Source organism: Calypte anna, chromosome 4 (assembly GCF_003957555.1).
Source record: "Calypte anna isolate BGI_N300 chromosome 4, bCalAnn1_v1.p, whole genome shotgun sequence".
In the NCBI taxonomy this organism is placed as follows: Eukaryota; Metazoa; Chordata; class Aves; order Apodiformes; family Trochilidae; genus Calypte; species Calypte anna.
In genome coordinates, this window is record NC_044247.1 from 16,349,454 (window position 1) to 16,366,555 (window position 17,102).

Consider the following 17,102-nt stretch of genomic DNA (forward strand, 5'->3'; position numbering starts at 1 on the left):
ATGGCTGAGAAGCTGGTGCCCGGGGACCTGTTCCTGAGGAAGACCCGGGAATCGGTGTCATCCCTGGACTCGGACAAGCTGGCACCCATCTCGCCTGAGGCGTGTGGTGAGGAGTCGTCGGACAGCGAGGGCGAGCAGGAGGACAGTTCCCACAAGCTCATCAGGAAGGTGTCCACCTCGGGGCAGATGAGGAGCAAGGTCAGGGGCACAGAGGACCAGGGTGAGGGGCTGGCTGGCAGGCGGGGTCCCGGCTGAGAACAGGGACAGGGGCATTGCCCAATCAGGATGGAACTCAGTGCCAGGCACTTGTGGACCCAGTCCAGCCAGTCCCTGGGGCAGTGCCAGGAGGGGTTTGGGCCCCTGTGCCCTACAGCAAGCCACATGGAAAGCGTGCAGACTCCACAGTGGCAGTCAGCACTGGTCCTGTGGGGCTGTAGAGCACTGATTTTACCCCACTCTCTGGGGATAGAATCTCTCCCATTCCTGGCTCTGCCATCCTCAACCATCTTCATTCATTCCATGTTTGTGTCCCTGGAGTTTTGCTCCACCTGCCTTTAGGGTAAGGAGGTTCTTTTGGGAAGGGTCTGCCCTACAGCTGCTGAGGGAGTGAAATTTAGGGTGATCGTGGTGCTGTAGGCTCCTGGGATCCTGCACCCCAATGTGTGTGTGGGGACTGGTGGGTGGCAAAATGGAGCCAGCATCTTTCCCTGCACCCCAGATTAATCTGGCTGGGCCACCTCCGCTGCAGGCCCCGCTCCTGCAGTTTTGCCTACATCCAGTCCCCCGGGGTGGCTTGCTGAGAGGATGGGGACACTTTTGATGCTGGGTCTGACACTCTTGCCTCTTGGCTGTCGGCATGAGGGAAGCTTGTGTGTGTGTGTGCAGCCTGTTCACAGGAAGCTATTTTGGTAGGACCTACAAGTACATGAGGTGCTGCACCTTCTGACCAAATGGGAGTGGGTGGCCATAGATGTCCAGGGAGGGGAAACATGGTGAAATGGCCAGGCAGCTCCTGCCTGAAATGCAAGGAGAAATAACCTGGGCTGCATGGCCAGGTAGGAAGCAGGAAGAGGAGGAGGTATTTTAAGGGACGTTTTGGGAAGGGGGGTCCAGGCACGAGGCACGGAGGATGCTCTGCATGACGTGCTAGTGAGCGGTCCCTGTGCATCCACCTCCAGGCTGTGGGAAGGAGGCGGTGGTGTGAGTCAAGGTGGTGCCTGCAGAGCCGGGGGGCCCACGGGGGCTGCATGCAGGGGGGGGTCCTTCGCCCTGCTGCCATGCCAGAACTCCCCCTGTAGCCAGATTACAGCCCCAGCTGCCCCTCGGTGTGGGTTTGGTGGCACCGGGGAAGGTAGGCAGCTGAGAAAACGCTGCAGGGGAGGATGCATCTGTGGAGCAGGCTCTGGTGCTGGGTGCTCTCAGGACCAGGCGGTGAGTGGGGTCTGGTGACAGCACGGGGCAGGGGTGAGCTCCCCTCTCGCTGGCCTGGCTGTTGTGCCAAGCCTGGTGCAGTGGGGGGCACAAGGGGCTTAAAGGGTGTTTGCCCAGGGATGTGGGAGTCAACCCAGCACCCAGGGTTTCCCCACTTGGCAGGAGACATTTCTGGGACAAATGGTGCGGGGGACTCTTGACGAATCCCCCTGGATGCTCAAGGAACATGCCTCAGTTTCCCCTCCTTTGGAGCAGGGTGACACCTTTGCACACCCCGACCTGGCAGGTGCTGTGGGCTGTGCCGAGTGCTGAGGGGGGGGGACGGGGGAACACGGTGGGAACCCAGGCAGATGTGCAGGGTCCTGGGGATGCTCAGCGCCGTGTTTGAGTCCTCAGTACCCTCCCGGAGGGGCAGCAGTAGCTGCTGGAGTTTGCCACGCAGCGTTTGCCGTGCTGGAGAGGATTGCCGTGCTGTGGAGGACAGGGATTATTGCAGGGAGTAGTCAGTGCCAGGAAAGCCGAGAGAAAAGGGCGGGTGGTCGGGCTGTGCCCGTGTCCTGCAGCAGCAGCAGCGCAGGGACACGAGCACGTCCCGAGCCCCCAGTCCTGGTGCTGAAGATCCTCCGTGGTAGCAGCAGGTCCGGACTGACGGCTGACAGGCTGCGGCGTGGGGAGAGGCTGAGCTGCCTGTCCCTGCCTGCATCTTGCCCGGCGTCGGCAATTAGCCATGCGGGAGGTGATGCCGCGCAGCGTGCCGGGCAGGCGGGCGGCGTGATGGATGGGGTGGAGGAAAGGAAGCGGCTGAGTTAATGGCTCAGGAGCTGGGAGAGGGGAGGAGGGAGGGCAGGGTTGGTGCTGGATGGGGCTTGAGAGCAAGCCGTGCGTGCATCCCCCTCCTTAAAAACATAAGTGTTTTCAGTGTCGGGGTTCAGGGTTTTCCCCGAGGATCCCTTTGCTTTGGTTCAGGCGGGCAGGATCACGTTTACCAGCCTGGCTCCTCGCCAGATGGGCTCCTTTCTTCCCTATAGAGATGAGGATTTGGGGGTTCTGCTGCTCAGGTCGGGCTGTCCCTGGCTCTCAGCTGTGGCTTACACGTGCTGCCCGACCCTCTGCCCGTGGCCACAGCTGCAGCCGGAGGGGTGGGCAGTGACAGGCACCTTTCTGAGCTGCTTCCACACGCTTGTGCACCCATGCAGGGCTGGGATGGGGGGAACCATTACTTGCACCCCAGAGACTGGGGAAGGTATGTAATTAGCACACAGTTAATGAGTGAGGGAGAGTCTAGTGCCAGGACTGCAGCTCCTGAGAGAGAACCTGGTTAGTGGGGGGAGGGAGAGGAGTGGTCTGGCCTATTTTCTGGCTGTTGGTGTTGGCTGAGGTGCTGGAGGGGGTCTATAGGAGCCTGCTCTGTTGGGGATGGGCTGGGACCCCCACCCCACTGCTCTCTCACACTGATCGCTGCTCCCTTTTCCCAGCACATCTCCTCCCTCCCCCCCCCCAGCTCCCCAAGTTGCCCGTTCTGCCATCCCCTCCTCAAACCTCCCCATCAATCACATCTCCTCAGTCCACACCCCACACCCCCAGTTTGGGCTTTCTCCAGGCTGTAATTGCTGGGGCGTCCCGTGGGGCGCTTTGTGCCGCTTCGGTTCGGAGGCGGAGAGGCTATTGTGCTCGGTGACAATGACAGCTGCCAGGCACAGGTGCCCCTGCCGGGCTGAATGGCCCCAGGATGGATGGGAGCTTGCTGCTGCCCCCTCCTCCTCCTCCTCCTCACCGCGGCTAGTGGCTGTTGGTTGCCTGCAGCAGGTTTCGGAAGTGGAAGGGCAAAGTGGGGTGCCGTGCTGTTCCCGGGCACTGATGCCCGTGGGGCTGGGCACGGAGGGAAGGGGTGATGGGGAAGGAGGAGTTGCCAGCTTTGGGGCGCATCAAGACATTTGAGGGGCTGGCAAACAGGGTTAGGGGGGGCACATCTTGCCTGCGTGGGCCGGGCGCTCAGCTCCCAGCGCTGCCTCGGCACGGGCTCTTCTGGCAGCTGAGCAGAGGCAGGCAGCAATCCATCAGCTCTCTTCCCTTCTACTCCAGATGCAAGGAGCTGCAGCGAGTGACTGGACCCGGGGTGCTTGCAGCAGAGCCAAGGGGCTGCAGGTGTCGAAGGGGGAGATAGGAGCATTGTCCATGGGGTGGGCACGATGGGCACAGCCACAGTGGGCAAGGACATGGCTTGTCTGCCATTTAGAAAGGAGAGTCGTATTCCCAAATTCCTGTTGCTGGGAGACCCTCCATCATCCTCCCAGGGAGAAATCAGTGGGGTTAGTTGTACCCTGAGGTATGAATGCTCCTGGGTCCTTGCTGAAGGAATCCGCAGGCTTGGGGTGCCCCAGGGATGGGGCCAGTGGTGCCTGTGGGTGTAGGAGTGTTGGGGCAGCTGTGGGAGGGCTGGTGGGGCTGCAGGAAGGGCTGCCTGTCAAGTGCCAAACCCTGAACAAATGAAAAGTAAAACAAAGTAGGGTCCCTAGGGCAAGGCCTGGAAACCTCCTTCCAGAAGCAGGAGGGTGGCTCCCGGGCAGTGCTTTGTCCTGGCTTGATGTTGGTGAGGGACAGGAGCATCTCTTGTTTGGGGAGTGCTGGGGCAGCCTGGAGAGGAAGCTGAGGCTGTCAGGGACAGTCCCTGCTGAGGAGGCAGCAGCAGGACAGGGGAGGAGGCCGGGCTTTCTTTCGTTAAGCAGGGCTCACCGAGCCAGTGCCTGGGGTGTAGATAGCCCCAGCGTCACCAGCAGGATGTTTGTGAGGTTTCTCAGACTTTCTGCCCTCTTCCCGCTCACTTTTTCCATTATGCAAGTGCTTCTCTCGCCTGTCCGCGGTGGGGCAGAGTGGGAGAGCTGCGACAGTGGCTGGTCTGGAGGGGCAGGGAGATTGGCATATGGTGCCTGCCGGCGGGATGCTTGGTGACTGATCTGGCTGTAGGTAGGGAAGCACGAGATCCTATCTAAAAAACATCTGAAGGCTGTGACTGCTGGAGAATGAGGTGTAGGGGGGGGATCACCCTTCTTCTGGGGGCTCCTTCCCTCATTCCTCTTCTCCCTGTTAATCCTCTGTCACTTTTCAGTGGCCTGAGCTGCACCTCATGCATACTGACATGTCAGGACTAGTGCAATAATCTCCTTTCAAGGATCCCCCCAGCACTAGGACGGGGGATCTGGGGTCCTGCAGTGATAGCAGGATATGTCCTTGGAGACCACAGATTCTGTTGAGCCTGTGGGTCCATGGCGCCCCCAGGCACTGAGCCCCCCATATGCTTGGTCCCAGAAGAGCTCTACCATATAAGAGCACCTGATAAGGTTTCCAATGGACTCCAGCCCGCAGAGTGCCCAGCAGATGCAGCAGCACTGGCAGCCTCGTGGCTGTGCTCTCTGCAGGGCTGTCAGCTCTTCCCTGCCATCCTGGTGCCCACCAGCTTGGGATGGGGATGAGCTCTGACCCAACCAGATCCCAGCATGTGCCTGGTGGGCTGTGGTGTTTGGAGGAGGGTGGCTGCCCAGAATGGTGCTGGTGCAATGCAGGTGGGTGCATTGGTGGGTGTTCAGTCCCCTTTCTTCCTCCCTGGGTGAGGCATCGTGCTGCCAGAGGGCCAAGCAGATCCCATCAGGAAGGCCATAGGGCTGTATGTCATGAGGAGCCAGTGTGGTGCCCACCAGCCATGTATACTGGCATTCCTGAGTAACCTAGCCTTCCTGCTCCTCTCCAGCAGCTCCTTCACTGTTCAAGCTTATCCCAGCAGGAAAACTCTCTTGCCCAAATCATGGTAAAACCTGGATGCACTATGGGCTCTTACTACGGATGGAAGAGCTGGGAGAACAGGGTGGAGGTTCCAGGCAGCATCCTGGGGCTCTACCTTAGGGCTGAGGGAAGACCTGGCATTTTGGAGTGCACCCTGTCTGGGAAGAAGCCCTGCTGGAAAACTGTGCCGGAGGGAGGCAAGCTCCCCTGGCCCACACTTCAAGACCCTTTGCCAGTGCTGGACGTGGACAGCCTGTGGTGCAATGGCCTCTGGGGGACAAGCTCGGTGCTGGTGGGCACAATGGCTGATGGTGAGCCATCCTCCTGGGGCTATTTTTAGCTGTGTCCCCTCTGAGGTCCTGGTGCTGCTTGCCCTCTGCCAGCTCTGACTGAGTTGGAGGTGGCAGTTTCTCAGCAGACCTAGGGTGGTTTTGTGTTTGCCTTCACTTTCCTGCCCTGCTTGTCCAGGACTCTAGGTGGGGGTGAACCTCCCAGGCTGGTGGCCAGCCAGGTTGCACATTGCTATGGACATAGGCAGCTACTGCCCTGTGCTGTGGGTGTGCAGCTCCTGCTCCTGGGAGCTATAGGATACCTCAGAACCACTTACTATAGTAGATTGTGTTGTGGTGGTCCTGGAGCCCTGGCTGGGGCTGCAAGGAAGGTGGCATGGCAGGGTCGATGCCACCTCAGCATGTCCCACCTGGTCACCCCAAGTTTCAGTCTTTGCCCTTCCCACCCCTTTCCTGTCTGAGAAGGGAAATGATGGGCTTCCTCAAGGGTGCCCGCTGCAGCACAGCTTCCTACTGTGTGGCTGGGTCTGCTGGTGGCCGTGGCCATCAGCTGCCTTCCAAGTACCCTCTCTTCCCAAGTGCCAAAAGCAAGGGTCCAAACCACTGAGCCACTGGGTTTCTTTGTGACCTTGCAGGCTTATGCCACTCCTGGTACTCTGGCCATCTCATTTGGAGCCATGGGACCTGGGTGCCAACTCTTATCAGGAGTGAGGACCCCTGGAGCCATCCTTGTCTCATGGTGCCCTCGGTGCTAATTTGTTGGTAAATGTGTTAAATGTGCCTTGTCGTCATGCACTGAGTTCTGATACGACCACTGTTGTGGCTAATTGCAGAGGAGCAGCTGAATGGGGCTGCTGGTGTTGTTTAAAGAAGATACAGTCAAAGATTAGGCAGTGCCAGAGCATCTCTGCCACCCTGCTCAGCACAGGCTCATGGCTGTGTTGCAAACACTAATTAATTGAGACTTGTAAACATCACGGTGCGGAGGGTAAACATTGGCAGGTGCTGAGGATCTGGGAGGGCAGAGGACACGTCCAGGGTGCAGGGATGTGCAGGGGGATGCTCTGCCTGCCACGGGTGTCCCTTGGCCTCTGGTTGTCCCCTCATGAGGCCTGTGGGTGTGAGGCAGGGCTGCCATACCCCCAAGCCCTTTGGTCCCCAGCCTAGCAAAGAGTCTGAGGCTGAAGTGCCTGGTCAGTGCCACCTCCAAGGTGCAGTCCTGGTGGCTCTGGGCCATCGGTGTCTCCTCCAAGGGAACTCTCCTGGCACCAGCTCTGCTCTTGGCTCCCGGGAGCTGCAGCAGGTTGCAGCTCTCCTGGGCGCTGCTCCAGGGATGGTGAGGAAGTCACTGGAGGTAGCTGCTGGAGACCTCCAACTCGAGCATCCTCCAATCCCATCAAACGCCCACTGCCCAGGGTGTGGCGGGCGGTGGGCATCATTTACCTGAATACATCCAACACAGGGTGAACCCCAGAGTGTCCTGCCTGTTCTCTGGGCATCACTTAGCTCCTGGGGATCCAGGGACCAGCATCACTGGAGAGACGGAGGATGGTTTTGGGAGTCCTAGGGGTTGCTGGAACTCATGGTCCTGTGGTCTCTGCAGAAGAGTGTGAAGGAGGGGCTGTTGCTGAAACAGACAAGCTCATTCCAGAGGTGGAAGAGGAGATACTTCAAACTGCGGGGCAGGACGCTCTATTATGCCAAGGATGCCAAGGTAGACTGTTGGGGCTTTCAGCATGCCCAGCTGAGGGGTCTTGGGCCTTTAAGCCTGGGGAGGAGCCCAAAATCCTCTCTGGTGGACTGGGTCTCTGGTTTCTCCTTCACAGTCCCTGATCTTTGATGAGGTGGACCTGTCTGATGCCAGCGTGGCTGAGACCAGCACCAAGAACATCAACAACAGCTTCACGGTGAGGAACCAGACTCCCTCCCCACAGAGCTGTGGGGACGTGGCAGCGTGGCCTTGTGCTGCTGAAGGTGGCACTGGTGGCTGTGTGCCAGGGTTTGCTGGGGGCTGCTGGCCATGGGGTGGCCTCGCAAGGGGACATGGGGACAGTGGCTGTTGCAGGTGATCACGCCTTTTCGGAAGCTCATTCTATGTGCGGAGAATCGGAAGGAGATGGAGGACTGGATTGGTGCCCTGAAATCTGTCCAGAAGTGGGAGATCCATGAGGTGATGTGGGAGTGCTGGTGAGGGGGTGCCCCTCAGGAGCTAGTGGTGGCTTTGGCTGCCAGAGGGGAGTTGCTGCCTTTGGCACAGCCCCATGGGGAGGTGGAACAGGAGCCAGGAGTGGGGCTGGGAGGATTCAGGGGGGTAAGGGGGAGGGAGGGCCAGCTGGGGGTACCAGGGGACTGATGGGGCAGGGCTGTGCCTTCAGCAGGCCACACAGTTCAACATGGAGCATTTCTCGGGCATGCACAACTGGTACGCCTGCTCCCACGCCCGCCCCACGTTCTGCAACGTGTGCCGTGAAGCCTTGCCGGGGGTCACCTCTCACGGCCTCTCCTGTGAAGGTCAGTGCCCGCGTCCCCCTGCGGGTGGTATGGGGCTGGGGACCTGGCCTGGAGCAGGAGGGGTGCGTGGTGTTGCCCACCGGGAACAGCAGTGTCACCAGCCGTGGAGGGGCTGAGGACCAGGGCTGTGCCTTCTGTGGGGACTCTTCACCTTCTCCTCCCCCATGCACAGTGTGCAAATTCAAGGCACACAAGCGCTGCGCTGTGAGGGCCACCAACAACTGCAAGTGGACCACCCTGGCCTCCATTGGCACTGATATCATCGAGGACGAGGATGGGGTAAGCAGGAAAGTCCCCGTGGGAACCCTATCAGGACAGAGCAACCACCAGTGCTGGCCTTGTGCCCAAATCAGGAACAGGCACCCAGCTGTCCCCTGCACTGTGGCCTCTGGTCTTGTCTTTGTGGGGACATGGCCTGGGGACATCACTCCTGTCACCTGGCATCAGGATCCCTTATTGCTCTCCAAGCGGGGCCACCACAAACGTTTTCTGGGGACATCCCTGACCTGCCCTGAGCACTGGCGGCTTCACGGGCCCAGGCAGACAGGGACAAGAGGGCATGGGAGGGCTCTGGGGCTTGGCCTGCTGTGGGGCATCAACCCCTGCCCACCTCTTCCACGATGCCTGGGGAAGGTGGTGGCCTGTGTTGAGCCCATTTCCACTGCCCCTCCCTGCAGGTGGCCATGCCCCACCAGTGGCTGGAAGGTAACCTGCCCGTCAGCGCGCGCTGTGCTGTCTGTGACCGGACCTGCGGCAGCGTCCGGAGGCTGCAGGACTGGCGGTGTCTCTGGTGCAAGGCCATCGTAAGGATGCATCCATCCCTGTCCCCCTCACCATGGCACAGACAGTGCTGCCCCTCCTGGGTGCATCACTGGGGAAACTGAGGCTGGGGACCTTGGTGCTGTTTCCTCCAGCTTTGCTTATGCATGTGTCCCCAGGTTCACAGCGCCTGCAAAGAGCTCTTTGGCAAGAGGTGCCCCCTGGGCCAGTACAAAGTGTCCATCATCCCACCAACAGCCTTGAACAGCATTGATTCTGATGGTGACTTGTGGAGGGGACAGGGCTGGGGTGTGGGAGGAAGGGACAGGTTGTGTGGAACAGGGCCCTGAGCTCTGCAAGCTTTGGTTTGTGGCACTGTGCCTGCTTTCCTGTGTGACATCAGGAACACCACCATCAGTAGGCTCCAGGATCAAGATCCCTGGTGCACCTTTGGTGCTTGTTGCCTTGCACTCTGCCCCTTGGCCATGGCGGTGCCATGCTTTGGGATGGCACTTCTTCCCCATGTGTGGCTTCAGTCACTCCTGCCAGGCTGTCTCTTGTGATGGTCCTGGTCATTGTCCCCCCACGCTGGAGTCAGAAGCAGCAGCCCTGAGCCCCCAGGTAGGGTTGTACCCCAATGGTTCAGCACTTTTCAGGGTAGGATGAGGCCCTTGCTTGGGTTTCTTCTCAGTGTCTGAACCTCAGCTGTTTCTTTGGTATTGCTGGGTGCCAGAACAGGTGGTTGTGGGATGCTGGGGAGAGGAGTAATGTGCATCCCAGGGGACATCCCCCCCCTTCCTGCCATCTCCTTCACTCTCTCTGGAGGGGCCCAGCTGGCCTCCACTGAGCAAAATCTGTTCTTCTCCCCCGGATATTTCTTTCCTTGTTCTTTAATGATTTTCTCTGCTCAGCTCAGCCGGTGGCTCATCTGCCTCTCATTACTCATCAGGATGCTGTCAGGGTAACCATCACGCGGCTTCTCCTCCGGCTGCAGCCTCTCACGTCTGGGTCCCCGGTCACATCTCTGCCCCGTGCCTCTCACAGTGACCCGGTCAGTCGAGGCCGGTGTGGCTGTGGTGATGGCAACTGTGGCCTCTGCTGAGCCCAACGAGGCACTGCTGCCATGGGAAGCCTTGGCAAGGCCTTGGCTGCTGGTGCCCTGTCCCCCTCCAGGGGTGGTTGGCAGCGGGCTGCTCGGCACAGCCCACACTCTGACTCAGCAGTCCCCGTGCTTTGCTTTGCTTTGCTTTGCTTTGCTGATCGGCTCTGCTCGCCAGCTTGGGATGGAGACCCAGCTATGCCTATGCTGGGCATAGCTGCACTGCTCCATGTGTGGTGGGGACACTGGGGCTCCTGGTCACACCCCACAAGGTCTCCAGTGCTGGTGCTTTCCCTGCCGCAACATTGCTGGCTCTGCCAAGGGAAGGAGCCAGCCCACACCGGCCCCTGGCCTGGGATGGCCAAGAAGTGCCCAAGATGGGTGTGGGCTTCGGGCCAGCTATTGATCCTCCTCTGCCTCAGGCACATTTCATTCCCCATCCCATTTCTCTAAAAGCACAGTGATGGCTGCCAGGCCTCCTGAGGCCTCCCAAAGCTCCTGCATCATTTGTCCCCGTCTTGCCAGAGCTGGGGGTGACACTGCACCCCTCTGGGGCTCCCATTGGTCCCCTGTGGGCACACCAGACTGTGCCCTGTTCTCTTGTGGCTTTCCTGGCTAGGTCCTATCTGGGCTGTTGGCACAGTGGGGAGTGGTCCTGCTGTGTGCCTGCTGCTGCTGCCCCTTTTGGAGTGGCAAGACACAAGTCAGCTCTGTGACACACTCTGTGTCTTCAGAGGCAGTGATGGAGCAGGGACCTAACTTGGATGTGCTCTAGCACCAGCCTTGTCCATCCCTATCCTCATCCCACTCCATTCCCATCCTCACTGCCATCTCTTCCCTTTCCTTCATCCCTCACTATGCCCAGAGCAAGCAGCTCACTGTCCCTCCTGCTGGTCCCCTGCAACCTGCAGGTCAGGCATAGCACAATTTGGTGTCCACACGGCTTCTGCTCTCCTAAGATGTCTCCACTAGTGTTCCTGAGGGCTGGGAACAGGGCTGAGGCTCACGCACTTGGGCTTGCTGCAGGTTTCTGGAAGGCCACTTGCCCCTCAACCTGCTCCAGCCCTCTCCTCGCCTTTGTCAACTCCAAGAGTGGGGACAACCAGGGTGTCAAGTTTCTGCGCAAGTTCAAGCAGTTCCTCAACCCAGCCCAGGTCTTCGACCTCATGAATGGGGGCCCACACCTGGGGTAGGTGTCAGATTGGCAGCTTTGGGGTGGCCCCAGGGGGGTCCTGGTGAGCACCTGGCACAGCCCTCGCCCCTATCTCCTGTCCCCTCCAGGCTGCGCCTCTTCCAGAAGTTCTCCACCTTCCGGATCCTGGTGTGCGGGGGGGATGGCAGCGTGGGATGGGTGCTCTCCGAGATTGATGCCCTTGGCCTCCACAAGCAGGTGAGCGGGGGTGCCCGATGCCCAGCATGGCCACCCCAGCTGGCAGCCCCCCCGGGCATGACTGGGTTGGAGTGTTGTGGGTGCCTCGGGAGCTGCTCTGAGCCCCTTGTCCCCCACGTGCAGTGCCAGCTGGGTGTCCTGCCCCTGGGGACCGGCAATGACCTGGCACGGGTGCTGGGCTGGGGCAGCCTGTGTGATGATGACACACAGCTGCTGCAGATCCTGGAGAAGCTGGAAAGGGCCACCACCAAGATGCTGGACCGGTGAGCATAACCTGGGGCACGTGTCTCTCTGCTTTCCCCTGGCCTCAGCACCTCAGGCAGACTGTCCTTGTCCCCTTCCCACATGTCCCTGTGCCAGGAGGTGGTAGGCAGCCGTGGTCTCTGCTTGGCAGGTGGAGCGTACTGACCTATGAGGCCCCCAAACCGTCCCCCCCAGTCCTGAAGGAGGAGGAGAATGGGGACTTCAACATCCAGGTGGGCACTCCTGGGGACAGAGAACATGAGATGGGGAAGGCAGACTGGGGGGCAGGTCCCCAATCACCTCATCAGCTGATGTGGGGGAGGATCACACAGAGACAGGTCATGCTGGGGGTCCCAGGAGACTGAGGCTACGAGGGGTCTGGCAGCCTCTGTGTGTGGTGAAATGAGTCTGGCAGCCCAGCACCAGCACTTGGGAGGAGGCATCGGGGTGAGGTGGAGCTGGCTCCAGCTGTCCTCCTCTGACCCCCAGGCCCAGATCTCCCACTACGCTGACTCTGTTGCCTTCCACCTGGCCAAGATCCTGGAGTCAGACAAGCACTCGGTGGTGATCTCCTCTGCAAAGTAAGGAGTGGGCTGTAGATGGGTGTGCTGGAGCCCCTCTGATGGGCTCAGGACATGTCCCCAGGGGTGCTGGGCCCACTGTGCCAGGCTGTCCCCTGTATGGACACCAGCAGCTGATAGCACTGCCCCTGGGGTTCAGGAAGGCATTATCCCCCACAGTCCCTGGGCTGGGTCTGTGCCTGAGGGGCTGTGCTGAGTCCCTTCTCAGTCACCTTCTCCTTTCCTTGGAAGGTTCCTCTGTGGCACTGTCAATGACTTTGTGGCCGAAGTTGGCCGGGCTTACAAGAGGGCAACGGAGAACAAGCAGGAGGCTGAGCTCATGGCACGGAAGGTGGGTTGCAGGTAGCTGTAGGGCTGGGGTCTGCTGGGGGTCGGCCCTGGTGGATCATGTCCTTGCTGTATTTGCACTGGGGTGTGCTGAGTTCAGGGTGCCCAGGGAAGCACCCAGAACTGGCACTAGGCAGCTTGTCCCAGGATGCTGAGCCTGGTGGGTGCCCCACAGTGCGCCATGCTGAACGAGAAACTGGACTCCCTGGTGCGGGAGCTGAACGAAGAGGCTCAGGCCATTGTGGTCCCTGAGGGAATGGCACAGTCCACCCCTGCAGACACCAAGGACCAGGAGAAAGGTGACAGCTTCAATCCCAGTCCTGTGCCTCGCATCTTCAAATCAAAGGAGCAGCTCATGCTGCGGGCAAACAGCCTGAAGAAAGCCCTGCGGCAAATCATCGAGCAGACAGAGAAAGGTGAGGGAGCTGTCAGCTCAGGTGGCACTGCAGCAGCCTGGCATGGGCTGTGGACCCAACAAAGGTTGGTGCTGGACCTATGTCTTGGTTTGCCCATATGAATCCTTGGGGTGGCAGCAGGGCAGTATCAGCCTTGCTCCGAGGAGGGTCCCTAGTGCATGGCAGAGGTGTCACCCTGGGCTCTGCCTGGGCTGATACCACAGGGCAGACCTGGGGGAGGGGCACAAAGCTGTGGGGCTGTGCTCATACCCCTCTTTGCATCCAGCTGTGGATGAACAGAACAAGCAGACTCAAGCCTACCAGGGGACCATGGTCCCCATCAAGAAGGACAGCTCAGAGGAGCTCAGCAAGGAGGAGGAGAGGCTCAGTAAGATGCCAGTGGGGCACAGGGCTTGAGGGATCCTGGGGTGGGCTCAGGGTAAGAGGCAGTTTGGCAGCTGCCTCTGCTTCCTCCTGGCCAGGTTTCCGCCGGGAGACGGTGACCTCTGCATCTTCCTCCATCATCCTGGACCGGCCAGACACTTTTGGCAGCTTGCAGTTCCCTGAAGACCCCTGCACCCTGTGAGTCTGGGGTCCTGCCTGCCCCAGGCCCACCGTTGCTGAGCTGCCTCCAACTCATCTGCCCTCTCTGCTGCTTTCAGCCACTTCTCAGAGAAATGTGTCATGAATAATTACTTTGGCATTGGCCTGGATGCAAAGATCTCCCTGGAATTCAACAACAAACGGGATGAGCACCCCAAGAAGTGCAGGTTGGATGGACCCCTCTAGATTTCCCTAGGAAATCTGCCTGCAGCAGTCGAGGGGAGGTGGTTGGGTGGGCACAGCCCCTCTCACCTGTCCCACTTTGCCCTGCAGCAGCCGCACCAAGAACATGATGTGGTACGGGGTGCTGGGCACCAAGGAGCTCCTGCAGCGCACATACAAGAACCTGGAGCAGCGGGTGCAGCTGGAGGTATGGGGCCAGGAGGGACAGGGATGGGGTGGTGGGATGGCAATACCTCCTCTCTCAACTCTCTTGCAGTGTGACGGGGTGCCCATCTCACTGCCCAGCCTGCAGGGCATTGCTGTCCTCAACATCCCCAGCTATGCTGGGGGCATCAACTTCTGGGGAGGCACCAAGGAGGATAATGTGAGTGCCAGTGCTGTTGGGGGCACAGCGTCCTTCCCCTGATCCCAGGGAACCTGGGGGGTGTCCCTGCCTTGGGCACACAGAGGAGAAAAGCTGGGTCCCAAAATGACCTTGATTTGGGGAGAGTCTCACTTGTACTGGTCCTCTACAGAACTTCGGGGCTCCATCCTTTGATGACAAAAAGCTGGAGGTGGTGGCTGTCTTTGGCAGCATCCAGATGGCCGTGTCACGGGTCATCAATCTCCAGCACCATCGCATCGCACAGGTAGGGGCAAGAGACCTGCAGGACCCTGCATGGTGTCACAAAGCTTTTGGGGCAGGTCATCGGGGCTCCTGGCTGGCACCAGCACAAAGGTGGTGGTGTAGTGCCAGCATGATGCCAACCCCAGGCTGTTCAACCCACAGTGTCGTGTGGTGAAGATCACCATCCGTGGGGATGAGGGTGTCCCTGTGCAGGTGGATGGAGAAGCCTGGATCCAGCCACCCGGTGTCATCAAGATCCAGCACAAGAACCGAGCCCAGATGCTGACGAGGGACCGGGTGAGCTTGGTGGTGTGGCCTGCATGGTGGGGCCATGCCAGGGCACAGGGAGGTGTGACAGCCTGCGGGGGGGGCATCTCCATCCCCTACAGGCATTTGAAAGCACCCTCAAGTCCTGGGAGGACAAGCAGAAGGGGGAGAGCTACCGAGCAGCTGTCCGGCCTCGGCTCAGCTCCCAGCAGTCCATGGAGTACCTGACAGAGGAGGAGAGCAGCCTCTTGCAGCAGGCCTCCCGGGCTGCAGAGACCCTCATTGCCAGGTCAGGCCACAGGACGGGGAACAGGGTGGGCACAGGAGGATGTGTTGTGGCCACGTGGAGCTAAAGGGGCCTTTCAGTCCTGTGCTTCAGTCCAGCCCAGCAGCTCCAGTCTCTCCTGCAGGATCCATGAGACAGCCAAGGCTCACAAAGCTGTGGAGCAGGAGCTGGCACACGCTGTCAACACCAGCTCCCTGGCACTGAGCGAAGCCCTCTCCAACAAACCTACTGGCACCTCAGAGGTGAGATGGGAGTGCAAGGCAACCTTTACCCACCACCCAGGGCTTTGCCACTCAAGAGGGGTCACCTCTCCACCATGCTCCCCAGTTTCTCAGCAGGAATGCAGCTGTCGAGGTGGTGCTGAGCATCAAGGAGCTGTACACAGAGACCAGGTCGTTCCTGGAAGGGAAGGTGGTGAGTGAGTAGGGGGCCAGATTGCATGCAGCAGAGGGACCTGTGCCCTCAGCCAGCACCTCTGGGTTTGTCAGGAGGGCTGGGAATGTCCCTGTTCCCCACAGCCAGACTCGCTGCAGGAGGAGGAGGAGACACTGCACGGCCCCCTGAGCCTGCTGGGCCAGGAGCTGCAGAGGCTGCTGGACATCCACTGGCTGGGACCCATTGCCCACCCCACTGAGGAGGTGGGCTCAGAAGGAGCTGGGGGGCATAGCCCACCGGGTGGCCCCCAGGAGGGCACGCTGAACCTGGTTTCTTGCAGGAAAGCACTGGTGGTGCCAACAAGGGCAGCTTCAAGCTTCGCCTCAACATTCCCAAGCCCAGGAAGGACAAGGACAAGATGCAGAAGCAGAAGACCAACAGCACGCTCCCAGGTAATGCCAGGGAGGGAGACAGGCATGGCCTCCATGGGCAGGGACCACCCTGTGCTAACCCTTTCGACAGGCTTTTGTTCTGGGCAGCAGGACAGGGCATGGCCTGGCTGCCAGGGGATGTCACCTTTGTCACCACCAACAGCCCCTTAGAGCTTAGTTTTTCTGCTAATGGACACATGGAGCCTCCCAGCCACCACCACGACAAGGGGGAGAAAGGGGCTCTGATAAAGCCCTTTGGGTAAGTGCCTACCCCAGGGCTGGGGGCCTGATGGAGGGAGAGAAGCTCAGATGCTCTGTAAGTAAGCTTAGGAAAGGAGGAGCTCTGCCCAGGTCCTGGGCCTTGCTGGGGTGAGAGGGGGGATGGTGTCTGCTGCCTGCCACCACTGCTGCCTTTGGCTGCCTGCTGCCTGTCCTGCTGCACCTGGCTGCCTCCACAGGCCAAGGACACCTCTCTGCTTTTCCTCCCTGCTAGCAGACAAGTGGGGCTCCGAGGAGGTGGCAGCTTGGCTGGAAGCGCTTGGTTTAGGGGAGTACAGAGAATTTTTTGTCCGGCATGACATCCAGGGCTCTGAGTTGATCCTGCTGGAGAGGAGAGACCTGAAGGTACAACCCCCCCGCCCTGTGCCCTGTGAGAGACCCCTGGCCCTGGGGAACATGGTGTCCTCCCTCCATCCCTCATGGCAGGGGAAAGGCAGGTGCTGGCCCTACAGCCCCACAGGACTGAGCTTGCACCACTTGCTTAGTTTGTGCCCAGGGGGTAGAAGCAGGGGAGAGGGGTGGCCCTGGCCTCCACCCCAGCTTGCAAGCCTCTGTATGCCTGCCCAAGTTAGGATCAACCACACCCTGCCTTCTGCATGGGGACGTGCTTGCCAGAGGACAGAAGGCTTCTTAGAAGGACCATGCTCTGGCAGGGCAAGCACAGGGAGCTGGGCTCAGCAGCCTTGTCCTGCACCTTATATGCCAGCCACAGCCCAGGGCGGGCCCCTATGAGCACATCAGGTCCCTTCTCCCCTTCCTGCAGGACCTGGGGATCACCAAAGTGGGCCACATGAAGAGAATCCTCCAGGCCATTAAGGAGCTCAGCAGCCCACCCTAGGCTGGCCAGGGGCAGTAGCCTGGTCCCTGTGCTGGTGCTGCCCCTGTAGACCAGAGGCTGGGCAATGGGATCAAGGTCCCTGCTGTGCTCCCTGTGTGTGGAAGCCCCCTGCTTGCCTCGCTTCTTTATCTGTTTGTCCTTTGGCATCCCTGGAGCTGCTGCTTCTCCCTAAGCCCATGAGGCTGGAAACACTAAAGTGGAGGTCTGGCCCCATGCAGCATGACCCCCAGTCCAGCCCACAGCAGGGTCACTATAGGAGCTTGGGCTGCCAAATGTGTGCCCATGCTGGGGCCAAAGCAAAGGTCCCCCTTCTTCCCCATGTGGGTATATTTAAGCTGTGTAAATATTTGGAGAAAAGATACTCATTGCTGCTCCTTGTGTAGTGTCTATGTTTCAGGGAGGGTGATGGGGACCTGACCTCTTCCAGCAC

The 17,102-nt window shown here is 59.8% G+C and overlaps 1 protein-coding gene across 1 annotated transcript; it reads left to right on the top strand.

Annotated features, from left to right (window-relative positions):
- Positions 1–17,019, top strand: DGKK (diacylglycerol kinase kappa). The gene is made up of 29 exons (XM_030448910.1): positions 1–198; positions 7,102–7,212; positions 7,325–7,405; positions 7,564–7,668; positions 7,877–8,009; positions 8,182–8,288; positions 8,687–8,812; positions 8,948–9,050; positions 10,894–11,056; positions 11,149–11,257; positions 11,381–11,520; positions 11,652–11,733; positions 11,990–12,081; positions 12,313–12,412; positions 12,584–12,824; positions 13,090–13,191; positions 13,286–13,385; positions 13,466–13,573; positions 13,680–13,776; positions 13,846–13,953; positions 14,105–14,218; positions 14,359–14,493; positions 14,586–14,752; positions 14,874–14,991; positions 15,077–15,163; positions 15,268–15,387; positions 15,465–15,576; positions 16,049–16,179; positions 16,598–17,019. The coding sequence occupies exons 1-29, from the start codon at positions 1–3 to the stop codon at positions 16,670–16,672; spliced, it is 3,465 nt and encodes a 1,154-aa protein (XP_030304770.1). The 3' UTR covers positions 16,673–17,019.
- The last annotated feature ends 83 nt before the right edge of the window (positions 17,020–17,102 follow it).

Bases quoted from the DNA above. Each gene is read 5' to 3' on its own strand.
- DGKK (XM_030448910.1), top strand. From the start codon at position 1: ATGGCTGAGAAGCTGGTGCCCGGGGACCTGTTCCTGAGGAAGACCCGG. The intron at 14,494-14,585 runs GTGAGCTTGGTG...CATCCCCTACAG, and splicing joins AGATGCTGACGAGGGACCGG to GCATTTGAAAGCACCCTCAA. The intron at 14,753-14,873 runs GTCAGGCCACAG...TCTCTCCTGCAG, and splicing joins GCAGAGACCCTCATTGCCAG to GATCCATGAGACAGCCAAGG.